We start from the raw sequence: 19,544 nt of genomic DNA on the forward strand, positions 1-19,544 counted from the left end.
ACAGACAGACAGGCAAAAAACAATATGCCCCCTATCATTCGATCCGGGGGCATAAAAATGCCCAAAGTAATTGTTCCATGATTTTCAAAGAACTGGACTCATACATCACCTGGCGGAGAAATCATTCGAACAAAATAATGTTCAAATCTGCAAGCTTTATTAATATTTGGGAATAAATGTGGCCTGAAGAGTGTCTTTTTTCTCTTTTATTCCACGGTATTATCTAGTTTTCAAAACCACATGACCCTGTTAACCCTTTCCCACTTAAAAGGAAAGTGAAAATGGCTATGTGCAAACAGCATAAAACCAGGTTTTATGCTGTTTGCTGCTCATTAGTATCTATGGGTCAGAATTGGAGCCTTCAAAACTTGAACAAGTAAGAAAGGTCTTAAATGAAATTTAACTTTCTAAGGGACTTCAAATGCGAAAAATACGTAATTAAGTGGTAAAGGGACTCTGAGGAGATATAACTGAGACACTTGTTCTGAGTAGGTTTTGTGAAGACAGGGGATAAGTGTGGTAACCAGAATGTTCACAAGCTTTTTCTCTAATTTTACCTAGTGAATTGGTTTATGACCCTTCCTGACCAAAATTTAAACTCTGTTAAGATATCATTGGGAAAACAGCGCTGAGCAAGTTTCATAATAATTGGACCACTGTGACTTCTGAAGTGTTAATATAGCCCTATAAAGGAAACTGCCCTGCCCTCTGGCGGTAATGTTTGAATGTACAGAAACCATCTTTACTTTTAAAACAAACATGTTTTAACATGATTGGACCTCAAATGTGTTCAAATAACTCCGAGATACCATAAGACAAGAGGGCCAAGATGGCCCTAGTTCACTCACCTGAGAGGAGTCAGTTCATTCAATCTTTACCAAACGTTAAACTTGACCTACATATTGTCCAGACAAACATCCTGGTCAAGTTTCATCATTATTGAACCAAAACTCTGGCATATAAAGTGATTTAGTTTTTGTAAGATTTGACCTAGTGGCCTATATTTTGAGTTGACCCCCCTTACCAAACATCAAACTTTGCTTACAAACATAAATATTATGACCAAGATTCATAAAATCTGAAACAAAATTGTGACCTCTAGAGTGTTTACATGGTTTTGTATAATATAATGAAAATTTGGACAATCTAAGGGCAATAATTATGGCATTTAATTATGTGATATATATCAAACTTTTCACCAAGTTTCATGATGATTGGGCAAAAAATGTGACTTCTAGAGTGTTCACAAGCTTTTATATAAATATAAGAAAACTGCCCCCCCCCCCCCCCCCCCCGCCGGCCATGTTATTCAACTGACCGGAACCATTTTCAAACTCAACACTCATATCAAAGAAACGAATCTTCTGACCAAATTTCATGAAAATTGGGCCAAAATGTGACTTCTAGAGTGTTCACATGTTTTCACTATATATATATAGAGAGAGAAAAATGGCGGCCATGTTTTTTCACTGATCTGGACCATTTTCGAACTCGTCCGAGATATCAATAAAACCAATGTTTTGACCAACTTTCATGATGATTGGGCAAAATTGTGACTTCTAGAGTGTTTACAAGGTTTCTCTTTAGCCAAATAAGGAAAACTGCCCCCCCCCCTCTTGGCAGCCATGATATTGAACTAACCGGAACCATTTTCGAATTCAACTCTCATATCAAGGAAACAAATGTTCTGACCAAATTTCATGAAACTTGGGCCAAAAATGTGACTTCTAGAGTGTTCACATGTTTTCACTATATACATATAGAGAAAAATGCCCCGCCAACTGGCGGCCATGTTTTTTCACCGATCTGGACCATTTTCGAACTCGTCCGAGAAATCAATAAAACAAATGTTTTGACAAACTTTCATGATGATTGGGCAAAAATTGTGACTTCTAGAGTATTTACAAGGTTTCTCTATAGCCAAATAAGGAAAACTGGCCAGCCCACTGGCGGCCATGTTTTTCAAAGGACCGGAACCACTTTTGAACTCAACCAACATATTACATGTATTAAGACAAACATTTTGACAAAGTTACATGAAGATTGGGCATGAAATGTGACTTCTACAGTATTTACAAGTTTTTTCTTTTTTTTTTTGACCTAGTGACCTTGTTTTTGACCTGGCACGACCCAGTTTCGAACTCGACCGAGATTTCATTGGGACAAAGCTTCTGACCAAGTTTCATGAAGGTCGGACAATAAATGTGGCCTCTAGCTGTTACGAACAAATGTGGACAGACGACGGACAAAGACCGGTCACAAAAGCTCACCTGAGCAATCAGGTGAGCTAAAAAGATGCAATGATTATAATGCACACATGTCAGATGGATAACAAAGTTATAAGGTGTTCAAAACATCTACATGATAAATTCCAGTTTTGATTGATTTAATAAGAAAATTCTATCAACTTGACCATTATATTGTTTCATGATCCTAGGCGTAAGCTTTCTTGAGTTATCATCCAAAAACCATTTTACTGTGTCAAGTAACCGTGACCTTGACCTAGTGACCTGAAAGTCAATACATGTCATCTGCAAGTCATGATTAATGTACCTATGAAGTTTCATGATCCTAGGCATAGGCCTTCTTGAGTTATTATCTGGAAACCATTTTTCTAAGTTGAAACAATGTGACCTTGACCTTTGACCTAGTGACCTGAAAATCATTAGGGGTCATCTGCGAGTCATGATTAATGTACCTTTTGAGTTTCATCATCATAATTATAAGCATTCTTGAGTAAAACAATTTTAATATTTTGGGTCACCTCAATGTACCTATGAAGTTTCATGATCCTAGGCGTAAGCGTTCTTGAGTTATCATCCGGAAACCATTTTTCTAAGTTGAGTCACCGTGACCTTGACCTTTAACCTAGTGACCTGAAAATCAATAGGGGTCATCTGCAAGTCATGATCAATGTACCTATGAAGTTTCATGATCCTAAGCATAAGTGTTCTTGAGTTATCATCCGGAAACCATTTTAATATTTCGGGTCACCGTGACCTTGACCTTTGACCTAGTGACCTCAAAATCAATAGGGGTCATCTGCGAGTCATGATCAATGTACCTATGAAGTTTCATGATCCTAAGCCTAAGCTTTCTTGACTTATCATTCAGAAACCATCTGGTGGACAGACATACGGACTGACATGAGCAAAACTAAAAATGTGACTTCCTTAGTGTTCGATCACAAGGTTTGATTGAAACCATTTTTGAACTCAACTCTCGTATCAAAGAAACAAATGGTCTGACCAAATTTCATGAAAATTGGGCCAAAAATGTGACTTCTAGAGTGTTAACATGTTTTCACTATATACATATAGAGTAAAATGCCCCGCCCACTGGCGGCCATGTTTTTTCACTGATCCATACCATTGTCGAACTCGTCCAAGATATCAATAAAACCAATGTTTTGACCAACTTTCATGATGATTGGGCAAAAATTGTGACTTCTAGAGTGTTTACAAGGTTTCTCTATAGCAATACATAGGGAAAACTGCCACTATATACATGCAGAGGAAAATGCCCCGCCCACTGGCGGCCATGTTTTTTCACTGATCTGGACCATTTTCGAACTCGTCCGAGATATCAATAAACCAATGTTTTGACCAACTTTCATGATGATTGGACAAAAATTGTGACTTCTAGAGTGTTTACAAGGTTTCTCTATAGCCAAATAGGGAAAACTGCCACTATATACATATAGAGAAAAATGCCCCGCCCACTGGCGTCCATGTTTTTTCACCGATCTGGATCATTTTAGAACTAGTCCGAGATATCAATTAAATCAATGTTTTGACCAACTTTCATGATGATTGGGCAAAAATTTTGACTTCTAGAGTGTTTACAAGGTTTCTCTATAGCCAAATAAGGTCAATCAAGATATCATTAAGACAAACATTTTGACAAAGTTACATGAAGATTGAACATAAAATGTGACTTTTACAGTGTTTACAAGGTTTTTCTTTTCTTTGACCTAGTGACCTAGTTATTGACCCGGCACAACCTAGTTTCCAACTCAGCCGAGATTTTATTGGGGCAAAGCTTCTGACCAAGTTTCATGAAGATGGGACAAGAAATGTGGCCTTTAGAGTGTTTACGAGCAAATACTAACGGACGGACGGACGGATGGACAAAGACCGGTCAGAAAAGCTCACCTGAGCAATCAAGTGAGCTAAAAAATGCCATCACAAATTTAAATGAAGACAAGACTATGAAAGTGTCTTTTAGGGTGTAAACAAGCTTTTTCTTTACTTTGACATATTGAGCTAGTTTTATAACTCAAATGGCCCAGTTTCAATCTCAAAGCATCAATGAGACAATTGTTCTTACCAGGTTTAAGGAAGATTGGACAATACACATGGCCTTTCGAGTGTTTATAAGGTCAATGTTGATGAAGCACAACAACAGATGGACAAAAGGCGATCGGAAAAGCACAAAACATTAGCATGTTGACTTATGCTCATTCTTGTGTATCTTCTGTAAATTAGCAAATTGTTAATGACAACAATTACATCTTGTTGACTGAACAATGCTTACCAAGAACTTGGGCTAAAATGGGAAACCGATCTGACCCAAAGAGCATCACTGGACTGTCTGACGTGTGAGCAATGATAGTTGGAGAACCAAATGCCTGAAGAAAGAACAAGAAACCGTCGGAGACGGGTGATGCTCCCCAAAGCTTTTTGTCACAATATTGCACTATATATTCAGATATAAGGAAACGTATTGAGGGGCATAACTTTGGACAAAATAATGCGATGGATGGTTTAGCAACTTGAAAATTTCAAAGGGTCATACCTCTCTAAATAAATCATCTAACCAGAACCCACAAATAACATGTGCATCTCTTCAAGGTAGTTAAGCTTCCCATAAAGCTTCATTGAATTCCAGTCAGTAGTTGGGCAGAAATAGCCCGGACAAGAATTGCACTATATGTACAGTTTATAGAAAATTTCAAAGGACCATAACTCTGTGAACAAGAGCACCGCCTTGCGGGTGCAGACCGCTCATCTATTTTCTTTTTAAAGGTGAAGGGACTCTCAATTTCAATCACAAAGGAGGGAGGGGTGGAGTGAAGAGGGGTGTATAGTGTGGGAATGTGGACATTTATTACATTATCTTCCAAAAATGCGAAAAAAATGCAAAAAAAAAATTTCGGGGGTGGGGGGGGGGGGAGGGTATTCTTGGGTGCGATGGTTGGACGGTATTTCAAAAATAAAATAATAAAAATAAATATTTGTGTTTTTTAACTGTTTCAAAAATAAAAAAATTGGCGGGGGTGGGGTGGGGGTATAGTGTGAGGGTGTGGTGGTCCTTTGTGAGATGATCTTAAAAAAAAAAAATTAAGGGGGAGGGATTCGGGGGGGGGGGGGGAGGGGGGATGGTTTGGGTGGAGTCTATTGTGGTATGACAGGTAAAAGTAGTTTTGTTAAAGTATCAATCAAATCTAATCATAAATAAAGAAGTTATGGCAATTTTAGCAAAATTTAATAATTTGACCTTGAGAGTCAAGGTCATTCAAAGGTCAAGGTAAAATTCAACTTGCCAGGTACAGTAACCTCGTGATAGCATGAAAGTGTTTGAAGTTTGAAAGCAATAGCCTTGATACTTAAGAAGTAAAGTGGATCGAAACACAAAATTTAACCATATATTCAAAGTAACTAAGTCAAAAAAGGGCCATAATTTCGTAAAAATGACAACTAGAGTTATGCAACTTGTCCTTTTACTGTACCCTTATGATAGTTTGCGAGTGTTCCAAGTATGAAAGCAATATCTATGATACTTTAGGGGTAAAGTGGACCAAAACACAAAACTTAACCAAATGTTCAATTTTCTAAGTATAAAGGGCCCATAATTCCGTCCAAATGCCAGTCAGAGTTACATTACTTTGCCTGCACAGTCCCCTTATGATAGTTAATAAGTGTTGCAAGTATGAAAGCAATAGCTATGATACTTAAGGAATAAAATGGACCTTAAACACAAAACTTACTAAAATTTTCAACTTTCTAAGTATAAAAAGGGCACATAATTCTGTCAAAATGCACGCCAGAGTTATCTAACTTTGCCTGCCCAGGCCCCTCATGATAGTAAGTAAGTGTACTAAGTTTGAATGCAATAGCATTGATACTTTCTGAGAAAAGTGGACCTAAACGCAAAACTTAACCGACGCCAAGGTGATGACAATAGCTCATTAATTTTTTTCCAAAAAATAGATGAGCTAAAAATCATCCGACTATAACCGGCTGATAATATGCACATCTCCTCTTGGTAGTGAAGCTTCCCATAAAGTTTCATTGAATTCCCGTAATAAGTTGCTGAGAAATAGCTCAGACAAGAATTGCACTATTTGTACAATGCAAAATTTCAAAGGGCCATAACTCTGTGAAAAATCATCAAACAAGAACCGGCTTATAATATGCACATCTCCTCTTGGTAGTGAAGCTTCCCATAAAGTTTCATTGAATTCCAGTCATTAGTTGCTGAGAAATAGCCCGGACAAAAATTGCACTATATGTACAATGGAAAATTTTAAAGGGCCATAACTCTGTGAAAAATCATCCGACGAGAACCTGCTGATAATATGCACATCTCCTCTTGGTAGTGAAGCTTCCCATAAAGTTTCATTGAATTCCAGTCATTAGTTGCTGAGAAATAGCCTGGACAAGAATTGCACTATATGTACAGTTTATAGAAAATTTCAAAGGACCATAACTCTGTGAACAAGAGCACCGCCTTGCGGGTGCAGACCGCTCATCTATTTTCTTTTTAAAGGTGAAGGGACTCTCAATTTCAATCACAAAGGAGGGAGGGGTGGAGTGAAGAGGGGTGTATAGTGTGGGAATGTGGACATTTATTACATTATCTTCCATATATATGTACAGTTAATGGAAAATTTCAAAGGGCCATAACTCTGTGAAAAATCATCCGACCAGAACCCGCTAATAATATGCACGTCTCTTCCTCTTAGTAAACTTACCATAAAGTTTTATTGAATTCCGGTTATTAGTTGCTGAGAAATAGCCCGGACAAGAATTGCACTATATATACAGTTAATGGAAAATTTCAAAGGGCCATAACTCTGTGAAAAACAATTCGACCAGAATCCGCTGATATTATGCACATCTCCTCTTGATAGTGAAGCTTCCCATAAAGTTTCATTGAATTCCGGTCATTAGTTTCTGAGAAATAGCCCCGAGAAAAATTGTGCACGGACAGACGAAGTGGCGACTATATGCTCCCCCCAAAATAAATTTTGGGGGAGCATAAAAATTAGTGTTAATACAAATCCTTCATTTGTCAATTCAAGATATATCTGTTCAGTGGCATAAATAAGCAGGCGGTGCATTAAGGCCCAGAAAGCTATCCATAATATGACGTTCTTACTATTGCTAGTATCTGCCACATATTGTTTACATTGTGTTGCACCTTGATTACAAGGTAATACAGCCAACATATTATTATCTAAGAGATTGGAAGAAAACATTTCAAGCATTCTACTTTGCTAAATTATCTTAGCCTAACAAGTTGTATGACATTAAATGGCCGCATGTATATAGACACATTTTAGAATGATAAATCATCGTGTTTTCTACAATTATTTTTTCTTGTTTAAAACATGAGATTAAAAATTCTATCAAACATTTATTATTATATCATAAACTCAAGGGCAAAAACAGGTACTGATTGATTTTACACCAGCAATTTGGATGAATAGTTAAAATTCTGCAGTGAAAGGTTAAAACCAATTATGTTTGACATAGAATTCATATATAATTATTTAAGATTGTGTGACATTAAACAAAAATTGTAATCTTATAAATGTGGCCCCTATTACAGTAACAAACATGTTTTTCATATTATTTTTAATTTGTCCAATTTTGCTATATAGGAAAAAAGAATTGCACTTATTAGAATACCATCTTAAAAATTATGAGCGCTTTATTATGAGGTATTCTGTGTCAAAAGCAAATGCTTTATGCACCATGCTTAAGATATTCATACTTTGAACTGCTTTTAACTTAAAAGTTTTTGCTTGTAATCTAGGGGACTAAGGAAGTGAATTTTCTTGGTAAATTATGCCCACATGGTACTTATAACAACGTTTGTTATAAAAAGCTGAAAAACTGTCTTGAGACGCATTTGAAATCAGCTTTCATAGAATGTACTGAAATGACTTATCCATGAAGTTTTGAAATTGTATAATGTGTCAACAATGCCTTTACAGGCAGTACAATAAAATAAAAAAAAACTTGTTTTGGTAAAATTGAAGTAATATTTTTTCTCTTTTTTTAATTTAAGCATCCTGTGATGTAGCAACTTTAACAAGAACCTTACATAAATTTTAACTTTGAAGTTGTTAGTGCATCATGCTTCAAGACATCCTAGGTGACCTCTTATAACCTGTACTCAATCTTGCTTCAGAAAAATGTGATAATTAATAATTTTAATAATGTTTTTATTACACATTAAAGCATCCCATACTTACCCTTAATTTATTTCAAAATCTCAAACAGTAATGTATTTTACTTTCTTTAATTAATGTAACATATTTAAACACATGAGCCCCTGATACTGACCCAATGATTCAAAGCCTCATCTGTGAACTGTTTCAATCTGTCCTTGACCTTGCTGCTCTGCATGTCCTCCAGACCCTGGTTGATCTGTGCGTTTGACAGCCCCGCACGCTTACCTGCCTGGTCATACATAGACAATAGTTGTCGATTTTAGGGATTTCTTGAGTAATAATGGATGACTTAAAATATGATTGAGTTTAGGCTCAAAAATAATATACAAGGCAATCATGAAGTGGTTCAAATATTTCATTCACAATCAAAAATGAGATTTGTATGTCATTTTGAAATGAGCATAAGGTTATGTTTGTGATTTTGGATGAAAGGAAATTTATCTTTCATTTCCACAAAAAAGGTGGAGATAGGTCCAAATGTAATATGGCAAATGCTGTAGACATCTACATTAAACACACTTGTTCAATATATCTTTTTGAAAAGGGAGATAATTAACATCAATTGTTTCCAGTCAGTCTTGGTATAGTAATTGAAACAATCAATAACTTGTAATCACCTGTTTTAGACTTTCTGGTTCTGTAATATCTTCATCCTGTAATAACAAAAATAATAGAAATATATGGCAACTGTCCAGTTCAAACATGAATACATCTAAATCAGGTGTTAACATAACCTATTCACATGTCCAAATAATAGATCTGACTAAATGTGTCATACCTTGCTTCTAGCAAAGAACTATTTGCATCTTTATATTCTCTTAATGCACATTTCTGGAAGCCTTATACATTTCATAGTGGATCAGTGTGGATAAAACCTCCAGATTCAACCATGAAAGGCCCACCATCATAACTGATCCAAGTACATAAGAAAACCATATGAGAAAATAATAAATCTGGCTACATGTATAATGAAATGCTGCTAGGAATGAAATATTATTACATTTCTCTCTTCTGAACCCTTTAAACATGTTCATATGTAACTAAGCCAATACCACCCCTTTATTGAACCATGAAAGGCCTGCCATCATACCTAATGCAAGTGAATAAAAATGGCATATGAGCAAATAATAGAACTTACAGGCTTTTTCCGCTCCATTTTGGGAATACGCCACACTGGAATTTTGGGAATTTCGCGTCGTGAAAAACCTCATTTTGGGAAAAAAAATATTCGCAAAATTGGCTCAATTGGGAAAAATTATCGCATGTAAATAGTGTTTCTTATATTACAAAGAAGCCGTTAACTGGTAAATAACGACTATTATGATAACTTATTATTAAAATTTTACAAAGTATTATGAACATGTGAGATAAGTGCAGGTTTTTTAATCTGAATTTGGGGAAAAGGCCTGGCCTTTTTTTGAGGTGAAAAAATGGTGCGAAGCGCCGGATTTTGAGGAAAATAAGGAAAGTCTTAAATAATCATTAGCACATTTTACAGTTTTTAAAACAAATTCAAGGCAACAGATAATTTAATTATGCAACACTTTTTTATTTTCTACACCGGATCAGGTTAACTAATATATTTTAAGGTAAATAAAAAATAATTTTTTTTTTGGAATTCAGAATTTTTTTTCAATTGGGAAAAAAAACAACCAGATTTGCATTGGGAATGGGACCGAATTTCAGACCCGTGGCAAAGGGCGGAAAAAGCCTGACTTACTACATGTATAACGAAGAATTATTGTGAACTTACATTTCTCTCTTCTGGACCCATTAAACATTCCCATAAAGCAATTAAGTTAATGCTACCCCTGCATCCAACAAGGAAACACCTCGCCCACATACCCTACTCCAGTTGCGATGCCACATCTGTCGTGAGAGCTCCTCTGTCTTTGTAGAGTCCATCATGTCAACAGCCGTGATGAAGCGCTGTGTCTTCAGTGTTCCTTTCACAAACATCATCTCTGCAGTGTTCTAGACGAAACAAAAACACTCCATCTCAGTATGTTAGGAATTTGATTTGTTTTGTAATGGAATCAATTAAAATTTGTAGTTAATTTCACTTTTCTATTGAAGTACAGCAATTCAAAAGATTATACCACTAACAGAGTGTGATGCATGTATAATAAAAAGTATCAGTTCTGCTGATCTTAAAGCAATTTAAAAGGACACATAGTGTTTAAGACTGGTTCTTATTTTTAACATAGAAAAAAAGCTGTGTTTGTGGAACATAATGCCCCCTTCAGCACTTTGAAGCTGCAAAGCAGCTATTTTAGAGAAAATTGTTAAGTCCAAGGACTGTAACTTCGTCAATCAATGGACCAGAACGAAACTTGAACTTGATCTGTAATCAATGTAAGTTGACTCACACACCAAAAATCAAGTAAATATCTGCAAGCGTTTAGGAAAACAAGGGACAAAATTGTCATTTATTAGACGATCTTTCATAAATAAAAAAGGAGTAAAAAAATTGTTGGAGGCAGGGAGTAGGGGGGTGAGAGGGGGTAAAATGTGGGGTGTGTTAATTTATAAGATGATGTTTAAAAAAAAATTGGGGGGGGGCTAGGGGGGTAGGGATTCTGGGTAGGGGTGTAGGGTACTGTTTGGATGGAATCCATTGTGGTATTCAGGTAAGTGTTGTTTTGTCAAAGTAATAATAAAATGTGATCATAAATAAAGAAGTTATGGCAATTTAAGCAAAATGTTCAATTATCTAAGTGTAAAAGGGGCCATAATTATGTAAAAATGCTTGATACAGTGGTCTGCTCTTGTTTATAGGTTGGGGTCATGTTGGTAACAAACTGAAGTATGCAAAATATACATGTAAAAGCAATATGTCAAAGGATATAGGAAATATTTGGGGTGGTACGCAAACTTTAACATAGATTTATCAATAATATGCATATTCTAAGTATATAAAAGGGGCAATAATTATGACAAAATGCTAGAGTTGTCTGCTCTTGTTTATAGGTTGGGGTGATGTTGGTAAACAAGTATGCAAAATATGAAAGCAATATGTCAAGCGACAGTGAAAAAAAATGGGGTAGTACGTAGTACGAAAACTTTAACATTTGCTGCATATTCTAAGTGGAAAAGGGGCCATAATTATGACAAAATGCTTGATAGAGTTGTCTGCTCTTGTTTATAGGTTGGGGTAATGTTGGTAAAGACTTAAGAAGTATGCAAAATATGAAAGCAAATTGTCAAGGGACAATGAAAATAATTGGGGTAGAACGATAACTTTAACATTTGCACGCTTATGGCACGGCACGGAACGGAACGGCACAGCACGGAACGGAACACCGGGGTGAGTAGGATAGCTCCACTATATATTTTTCATATATAATAGTCGAGCTAACAAGAGGAAATTTTCACTACAAAATATAGGAAACGAGTCAAAAATATAGAAAAATATAGGAAATATAGGAGGTTTTGAAAAATATTGAAAAATTCTCCAAAATATAGGAAAATATAGGAATATAGGAATCAGTTGACGACCTGCAATCATTTTATGAAAGTTTTATTAAAATCTGTTAAGAAATGAAGGAGGAGATGCGCTCGGCAGAATTATTACGCCCACATTCACCAACCTAATAACCAGTTTTTTCCTTTGGAAAACCTGGTTCAAAATCTGGAAAACTGTTATTTTAGAGAAAAATGTAAAGAACAAGGCCTGTTTCTGTGTAAAAAACCAATGGACCAGAACAAAACTCAAACTTGAACTGTTAGTCATATTAGTACACTCACACACCAAAAATCAGGAAAATAAATTTAAGCTTTTAGAAAAAAATAATAGAAAACTGTTATTCTAGAGAAAAAAATTAAGTCAAAGGACTGTTTCTGCTCCAATAATCAATGGACCAGAATAAAACTCAACCTTGATCTGTAAGTCATGCAAGCTAACTCACACAGGAAATATCTGAAAGCATTTAGGAAAAATTCCGAAAACCGAATGCAGGACAGATGGAAAGACAGACTGACAGACGGACAGTCTGACTGCTTTATGGCACCCGACCGGGGACATACAATTACTAAAATGTGCCAAATAAATATGGTCTTTGACACATTTGCGTTGTAGTAAAATGCTGAAATTGTCTAAATAGAATTAAGCCAGTGTTTTTTTTCACCTATAGGGGAATGGTGGCCGGCCCATCCAAAGGGGAAAAATGCGTTGTTTTTTAGGAAAAGAAAAAAAATTATGAAGTCATTCTTTTATATGTAATGATATTTATTATATGAATAAACATGTATGAATAAATGTAATATTCACAGCTGAATGTCTCTGTCCTTTTTCTTAAATATATATCAATGATTTGTTCAACATTAGTTTCAGTCAGTTCAGCCGTCTATTCAGCCATCATGCACAGTATTAGTTTTCCAAGCCAATTAGAGTCTAATTGGGATTTTTTTAATCAATAAAATGGCAAATTTGAGCATTTTTTATCAATAAAATGGGCCAAATTGGAATGTTTTTATCAATAAATATTGACACAATATAGATACATCAGGCCTTTTCATGGCCATTTTGGAAAAAAAAATTAATTCATGAAGTCCAATGATTTGGGAAAACCTAATTTAATATAACTCTTTATTATAATAAAAAATCATATTAATTATAGTTATATACCTTGTTAGATGTTTAAAAAATGAATTTGAGATATATCTATCATGAGGCAGCTGTTTCTAAAAAAAAATAAATATATATTTTTTTTTTTTTTTTCTTTTTACTTTTGGAGGGGATTTTTTCAGAAAAATTGGGGGAAAATATATACTATTTTTGGAGGGGAATGGGGCCGAATATCGGCCCCGAAATTGCCATAAAAAACACTTTAAGCAATAGCATACCGCAGGCTCAATAAGGGGGACCTGGAAGTATTTTGCAAGCAGTTTTAGCTCTTTTCTCATGTATAGTCCTCTATTGGGAACCATAGCAGGTGGTTGGTTATCTGAAACAATCATCATATCAGACTAAAAACTAGGCTTTATGCGCAACAATCATTTTTCGATTGGTTCTCAAATGATTAACAGTTAAGTCAAAGGATAAAATTGTCAAATATTATTTTAGTTCACAAATTAAAATTAATACCAAGAAGAAATTCTATTAAGAGTAATGAGATGACTACCAAAATGCTCAACAATGCACCTTTATAGGAAGAACAGTGCGATGTTAATTGACACTTCAATTTATGGTAATATTCAGACCCAAGAGGGATTTTTGTTTTATACTTTTAGTCTAGATAACTACTCAAAAATCAACTGCCATTATCAACTTCAAGGCATGTGTAATAATACAATGTACATGAATGTTCACATTTCTTTGAAATGGAGTTCATTTATGGTCAGCTGTTGTTTTAAATTGCCTACATAATATTAACACTACATTTGTTACATACAGTATATAAGGTTATATTTTACATATATATTTTAATTACAGACACTAACAAGCTGAAAAAGATGGATAAGTGATTCAACACTTTACTTATGAATAGGCCAAACCTTTGAACGAAACAATTATGTGTGAATATTGTAAAGCAAACACATCAGAAACTAACCTGCCCCTTTCATGATTCCTCCAAGAAAAACAGGCTTCAGTCGTAAATTCATGTTCCATCTATGCTGATACCTGCACAAAACCTGTGAAATGAAAGAGCACTATGTTAACTATTATATCAATAGAAACATAATGAATACAATTCTTTTAAATACAATTCTTTTATAGATCCAAGTGTCATAAATTACAACAGCAGTACGACTTTGAGTGTAGTGAAGTGCACTGGCCAGCTAGAAACCAATATTGAGTTTGCCTGTGACTGAGATAAAACTGTTTAATGAAATGTTTGAATGGGTGGAGCTATTGCATAATTAAAAAGAATAAGTAAACTACACAGATATTAACGAACATTAAAACGTTCAGATTTCTACCATTAAAATGGTCTACTGGGATTAGGGGCCTTCTGGCCAATTTAGGGCGATAGAAAAAGCAATGAATTGGTGCTAAAAAGGCATGTGGACGGTATCCACCCCTTACCCCCCAAAAAAATAAGCTGCCTTTCACTATTGTCTCATTTTTGAGACTTTTAGGGGATCTTGTTGGAGAAAATACATGGCGACAACTTTTCATTTTCCCAGAAACACAACAATATAAATGTTAGCTCAGTAAGAAGGGTACTTGTCCATATAGCTCTGGTTCAAGTCCAGAAATGGCCAAACAATATTCTTAACTGTTGAAATTTGGAATCCAATGTGTGGAGGTTACCTATGTATGCTCTGAGGAGGCAAGTTTATGAATAAATACATAAACTTTGTCACCGGGGACAACTTTTCATTACAATTTTTTTTATTGAATTCAGCATATATAAAAACCTGACACAAAATGTCAATCAACAAATAATTACATGATCAGTGCTACAAAGTTTTTATACAACAATCGATACACCCACGCTTTTCATGCGGATCATAGGATGTGACGGTTTACATGCACCACATTTTTTGCACACTTTTTCTCAAGACAAGGGATAAACATGAAATACATAAGCAGTGTTTATTTTAAGCTAGACTTTGTGAACATCGAGTTAACATTAATATTCAGAAGTGTGTTTCATATTTAAAATTCAATAATGCTGAATTGAGATTTCAACTAAACTACCGTAATTACTCTATGTTTTCGGACACTTAAATTATTTTTTTTTTGTGTCCGAAAACTTAGATACGAAAAATATTCACAAATACAGGTGTAGGAAAACTTAGATGCGAAAATTGAAGTGTCCGAAAATAGCGTCAATTGTATCAACGACTACCGGTAATAGCACGCGCTTGTAAAATACCATGCCGTATAGTATAAATTAAGTTATATATGTTTGAACTGCATTTTAAATAATTGTAAATGCTTAATTTATTAGACAGAAAGTTACTACAAGGTTGTACTTTGACCAACGAGTTCAAAGATGAGCGTGTGATGTAAGGATACTCGCTAATATGAACCTGTAATTAACGCAATAAAAAAGCAAACAAGGCTCCCATTGGAAATTTATAAGGTCAAAAAAAAGAAATACAATTCTTTGTTTGTTCATTTCCGATAGTTGTTGTCTAACTCCTTCTATTGTTCGTAAAACTTGCAATAGGGTGCATCACACTTTGAAGCGTTTAGTATTTGTCACAGTTATTTTACAAAGAAGGGGTACATGAAGTACCATTGCGGTAGATAATTGAACTGTTAATTGGCACTACCCCTGGTAATTGTCATTACGCTTATGCTATCGACAAAACCATTGTTTAATACCGGTTTATAAGGTTATTTATCCAATTACGCAAATGTAATGGTCCGTTGCCCTCAGGCATGCACCTGCCATGTTTTTTGATGTTAATATGATTGTAAAACCCCATGATCGAAAAGTCATTAGATATCGAAAACAGGACCGAAATTTGGTAAAATAGCGCTGTAAAATATACTGTCTGAAAACATAGAGACATTAATTAAGGACGAAAAGTCGTATGTCCGAAAATTAAGAGTCACAAAAAATAATTATTTTTGCTAAAATAAGGGGTGTCCGAAAACTTAGAGAGTATGAAAACATAGAGTAATTACGGTATTATGGTTGTAATGACGTGTGTAATGAACTCAACGATAATTTGTTTTAATGCTTTACAGGTTAAACAATGTGTTGACAATATTATGCACAAAATGCAAAATTTCCATGAGAATAACTATCGGTTGCCATTGTCAAGTTGCTGGCCACAGTTTCATCGTGGAGGTGTACACCGTAGGGTCAGATTTATTAGTGTCACGTGCTTAAGACAATTACATCACGCGTCGCCTGCATGATTTCACTTAAGTCATTGACTGCCTATTAGAGCTGATGCTCATTCAAAGTGTGCGCTGTCATTGGCAAATATCCATTTCCCGTTACAACGAGGATCTGCCTTTAAGCTGTCTTTAGTTAAGTAAAGAGATACATATAATTAACAGACGATTGTAAATGGGCTCTAAAAATTGTCGGAAATGACATAAGACAATTTCACCTTGATCTTGACAAATTCTCATGAATATTGAGCGCACAGCTTTCTCCAACACATGCTGAAAATGTGCGTGATCTTTGGAAAAATATTGCAAATCGAGTAGTCTAGAACGGACCGTGCTTAACATAAGACTTAAGAGGCTAGCTTAGTAATGAGACACAGCAAGAGTTACGTTTTAAAATAGACTTGAAGTGACGAGAAAGTGTTAAATACGTTTTGCCTAAATTATTGAGAAAAGAGACATTTAACAAAGAACTATTCACACGAGAGGTCAATGTAGTTCGCTAAAACACCATCAATTCAAGGTACAGGTCATGACTCATGGTTATGTTCGATTACGAAAAGAAAAGGGGCGAAACGGTAAAGTAACAGAAAGTAAGGAAAACTAAAATGTCATCACCAACGATTCAACTAATTCGCTGATTTCATAATTAAAAAATTATTTTACCTCAAATGCGAACCATGTATAGGGCGAAACTACATCATAAAACAGCTCGACAGTTTTCTTCATTTGAGCAGACATTTTGGAATAGGTTACTTCCCACCAAGTCCGGTGTGTATAAACTCAATGATCCCTGTAATAACGGAAATCCCCCGAAGTCGTAGAACACCTCGTATATTTTACTCATTTAACTTTAAGAAGTGCAATGTATGTTGAAATAATAAACTACAAATTCGTTAAATAATACATCTTTTTATTATTTTGTATGTAAGGATGTATATAAATCATTTTTTACGTCTATCACCGTGACTTGTATTTGACGCAAAAATCTCGGTAATTGATGCATTCTCGTCTAGGTACTGATTGCCCCGACATTACAGCATGTATTTAGTTATTTTACCCCTTATAAAACTAATATACGGAAAATAATCATTAATTGAATGTTTATACAAAAAAGTTTAAATCAAATTAGTCGTAGGTGACGGGTAAGTTAAACACGCTCTTCGAACGCTTGCACATGTTCCTTAATTCAACGAGTTGCAACATTTAATGGCGGTACTAGTAATAGATTACACATATGTAAAAAAAATGCTACTTATCGATAACACTGGTTTAAATATTAATAAGTAACTTTACGTCACGAAGCGGTCGCACTCAGACGCTCGCGCGGGTATAGAGATCCCGGCCCAAAGTTTCTGCCAGTACTGGTGGTACGACTAATAAATAAAAACTTCTACAAAAGTATTAATCGATGTCATATTGACAAATTATTGTACTTTTTCACTTAATATAGAAAAAAAACGTTATGTGAGTAACATATATGGTAGTACCGTACATATAGAGGTGTTATACAGGTAAACCGTTCTTGACATTAAACAAACAAATGTATGTATCTGTAATACAACAAGTGTACATTTATCCAATCACTCTGGAAATTAAAAAAATCTCGTAAGGGGATTTCGGTAATTCTACATTTTGAATCTGCAAAAATTAGACTTGGGCGCGTTTACTTCATTATGTTATGCTGGTATTGTTAATAAAAACACTTCTACAAATGGTACTAAACGATATCATTGATGAAAATATTTACAAAACATTGCTTTCACAAACGTAATAAATGTGTAACCTTTCTTAAATAACATTTATAAATATTTAAAATGTAAAGGGCACCACATGAGATGTAAACAGTCGTTAAACTGCTGGACTACTGACATCCTCAGTCGAGAGCCACCGATCACTGAATGTTTCGACCCATTAATCTCGATACATTCTCCTGGTGGTGGGTCCGCAGGGGTTGATCAATCCCCTACGTGTCACTGGGCGGCTGCCAGCTCCTCTCTTCTCTCCTTAGCCAAAGCCATCTCGATGCTCTCTCAGCTGCATCCCCAAGTCTGTTGACCGCTCGATTTCTGTCTCTTCCTGTCAGGCCAAGTGCAGTGAAAAGTCTCCAGAGAGACTTTGACAGAAAGCCTCGGACGCCGACCTCCACTGGGAATAGCCACGTGTGCCACCCCTTCTCCTTGCATTCCCTCTGCAGATCAGCATATTTTGCTGTTTTCCTCTCCATCGCCTCATCACAGCTCGACTCCCAACGAACTGTGAGTTCAACCATCACCAGACACTTGTCCTTTGCCGACCAGGTCACCATGTCGGGGCGTTGTGTTGTCTGGACTACACTTGGGAAAACCAGCCTTCGTTTCAGGTCAACAACCATCTCCCATGACTGCGCACGATCTCGGATCGATGCTGCTTGCGTCTGCTGCTTCTTGATGGTTTCCCCTTCCTTTACAAACTGCATCTTCCCGGTCTCTTTCACAGTCCTCTTCTTTCGCCTTTCCCTTTCCACTATGTCTGCCAGTTCTTGGAGGACCTTGTCGTGTCTCCACCTGTATCTTCCTTGTGTAAGGGCTGTCTGGCAAGATGATAGTGTATGTTCTAGCGTGCCTATCTTTCCGCAAATATGGCAAGAAAGCCATTCCATTCATTTTCTGAAATAAATTAACAACAGTTTCCGTCTGTAACAGATGTGTTTGCATTTGTTTTTACCTTCTCTCCGCTAAATTCGCCCCGTATCCGCAATTTTATTTGTTTACGTTTGAACTTACGTGTCGAATCATGAATATTAAAGTGATTTTATGGGCATTTTGCACTGTTATATTGAGCTGAAAAGAATTAACAGGTCAAAAGAGTTAGTTAAAATATGGTTACTGACCAATTATCTGCAACTCATCATGCTACCAGTTGTTTAAAAATATATTTCATAATCGATATTTTTACGTGACTCACCCAGTCCTCTAAGCCGAAATGATCCGGTAAACAAAATTGTGTCTTTGTGTCGTATGAACGAATCTGCACTAAAACTAAATTTTGGTTCACATTGTACATGCATGATCAGTTGTCAAACGAAAGTACGGTTGATATTCAAATGCATTATTTTTCTCTTTCCGGGATATTGTTTTAATATGTTGATGCTGCATTAACAAATATAAGTGTATATGAAGTGAAAACACCAAAAATAAACAAAGGTTGCGATAGACACCTATAAACTGTTAGATGCCCATGATATCACTTTAATATGGTCGTTTTCGTACTTTACCGTACTCGACTCCAAGATAAATAATT

General features: G+C 35.6%; 1 protein-coding gene across 1 annotated transcript in view; it reads right to left on the reverse strand.

The window, feature by feature from the left end:
* LOC127881506 (glutathione S-transferase kappa 1-like) overlaps positions 1–17,034 on the reverse strand; it is a 19,128-nt gene extending 2,094 nt beyond the window's left edge. Inside the window, exons 1-7 of the mRNA XM_052429423.1 lie at positions 16,929–17,034; positions 14,017–14,098; positions 13,310–13,410; positions 10,310–10,438; positions 9,082–9,117; positions 8,577–8,693; positions 4,537–4,630 (exon numbers count right to left, since the gene is read on the reverse strand). Coding sequence (XP_052285383.1) covers positions 4,537–4,630; positions 8,577–8,693; positions 9,082–9,117; positions 10,310–10,438; positions 13,310–13,410; positions 14,017–14,098; positions 16,929–17,003 — 634 coding nt within the window. The 5' untranslated portion in view covers positions 17,004–17,034. The remainder of the gene's footprint in view (positions 1–4,536; positions 4,631–8,576; positions 8,694–9,081; positions 9,118–10,309; positions 10,439–13,309; positions 13,411–14,016; positions 14,099–16,928) is intronic.
* Positions 17,035–19,544: the final 2,510 nt, after the last annotated feature.

This window comes from Dreissena polymorpha, chromosome 5 (genome assembly GCF_020536995.1).
Source record: "Dreissena polymorpha isolate Duluth1 chromosome 5, UMN_Dpol_1.0, whole genome shotgun sequence".
Lineage (NCBI taxonomy): Eukaryota > Metazoa > Mollusca > Bivalvia > Myida > Dreissenidae > Dreissena > Dreissena polymorpha.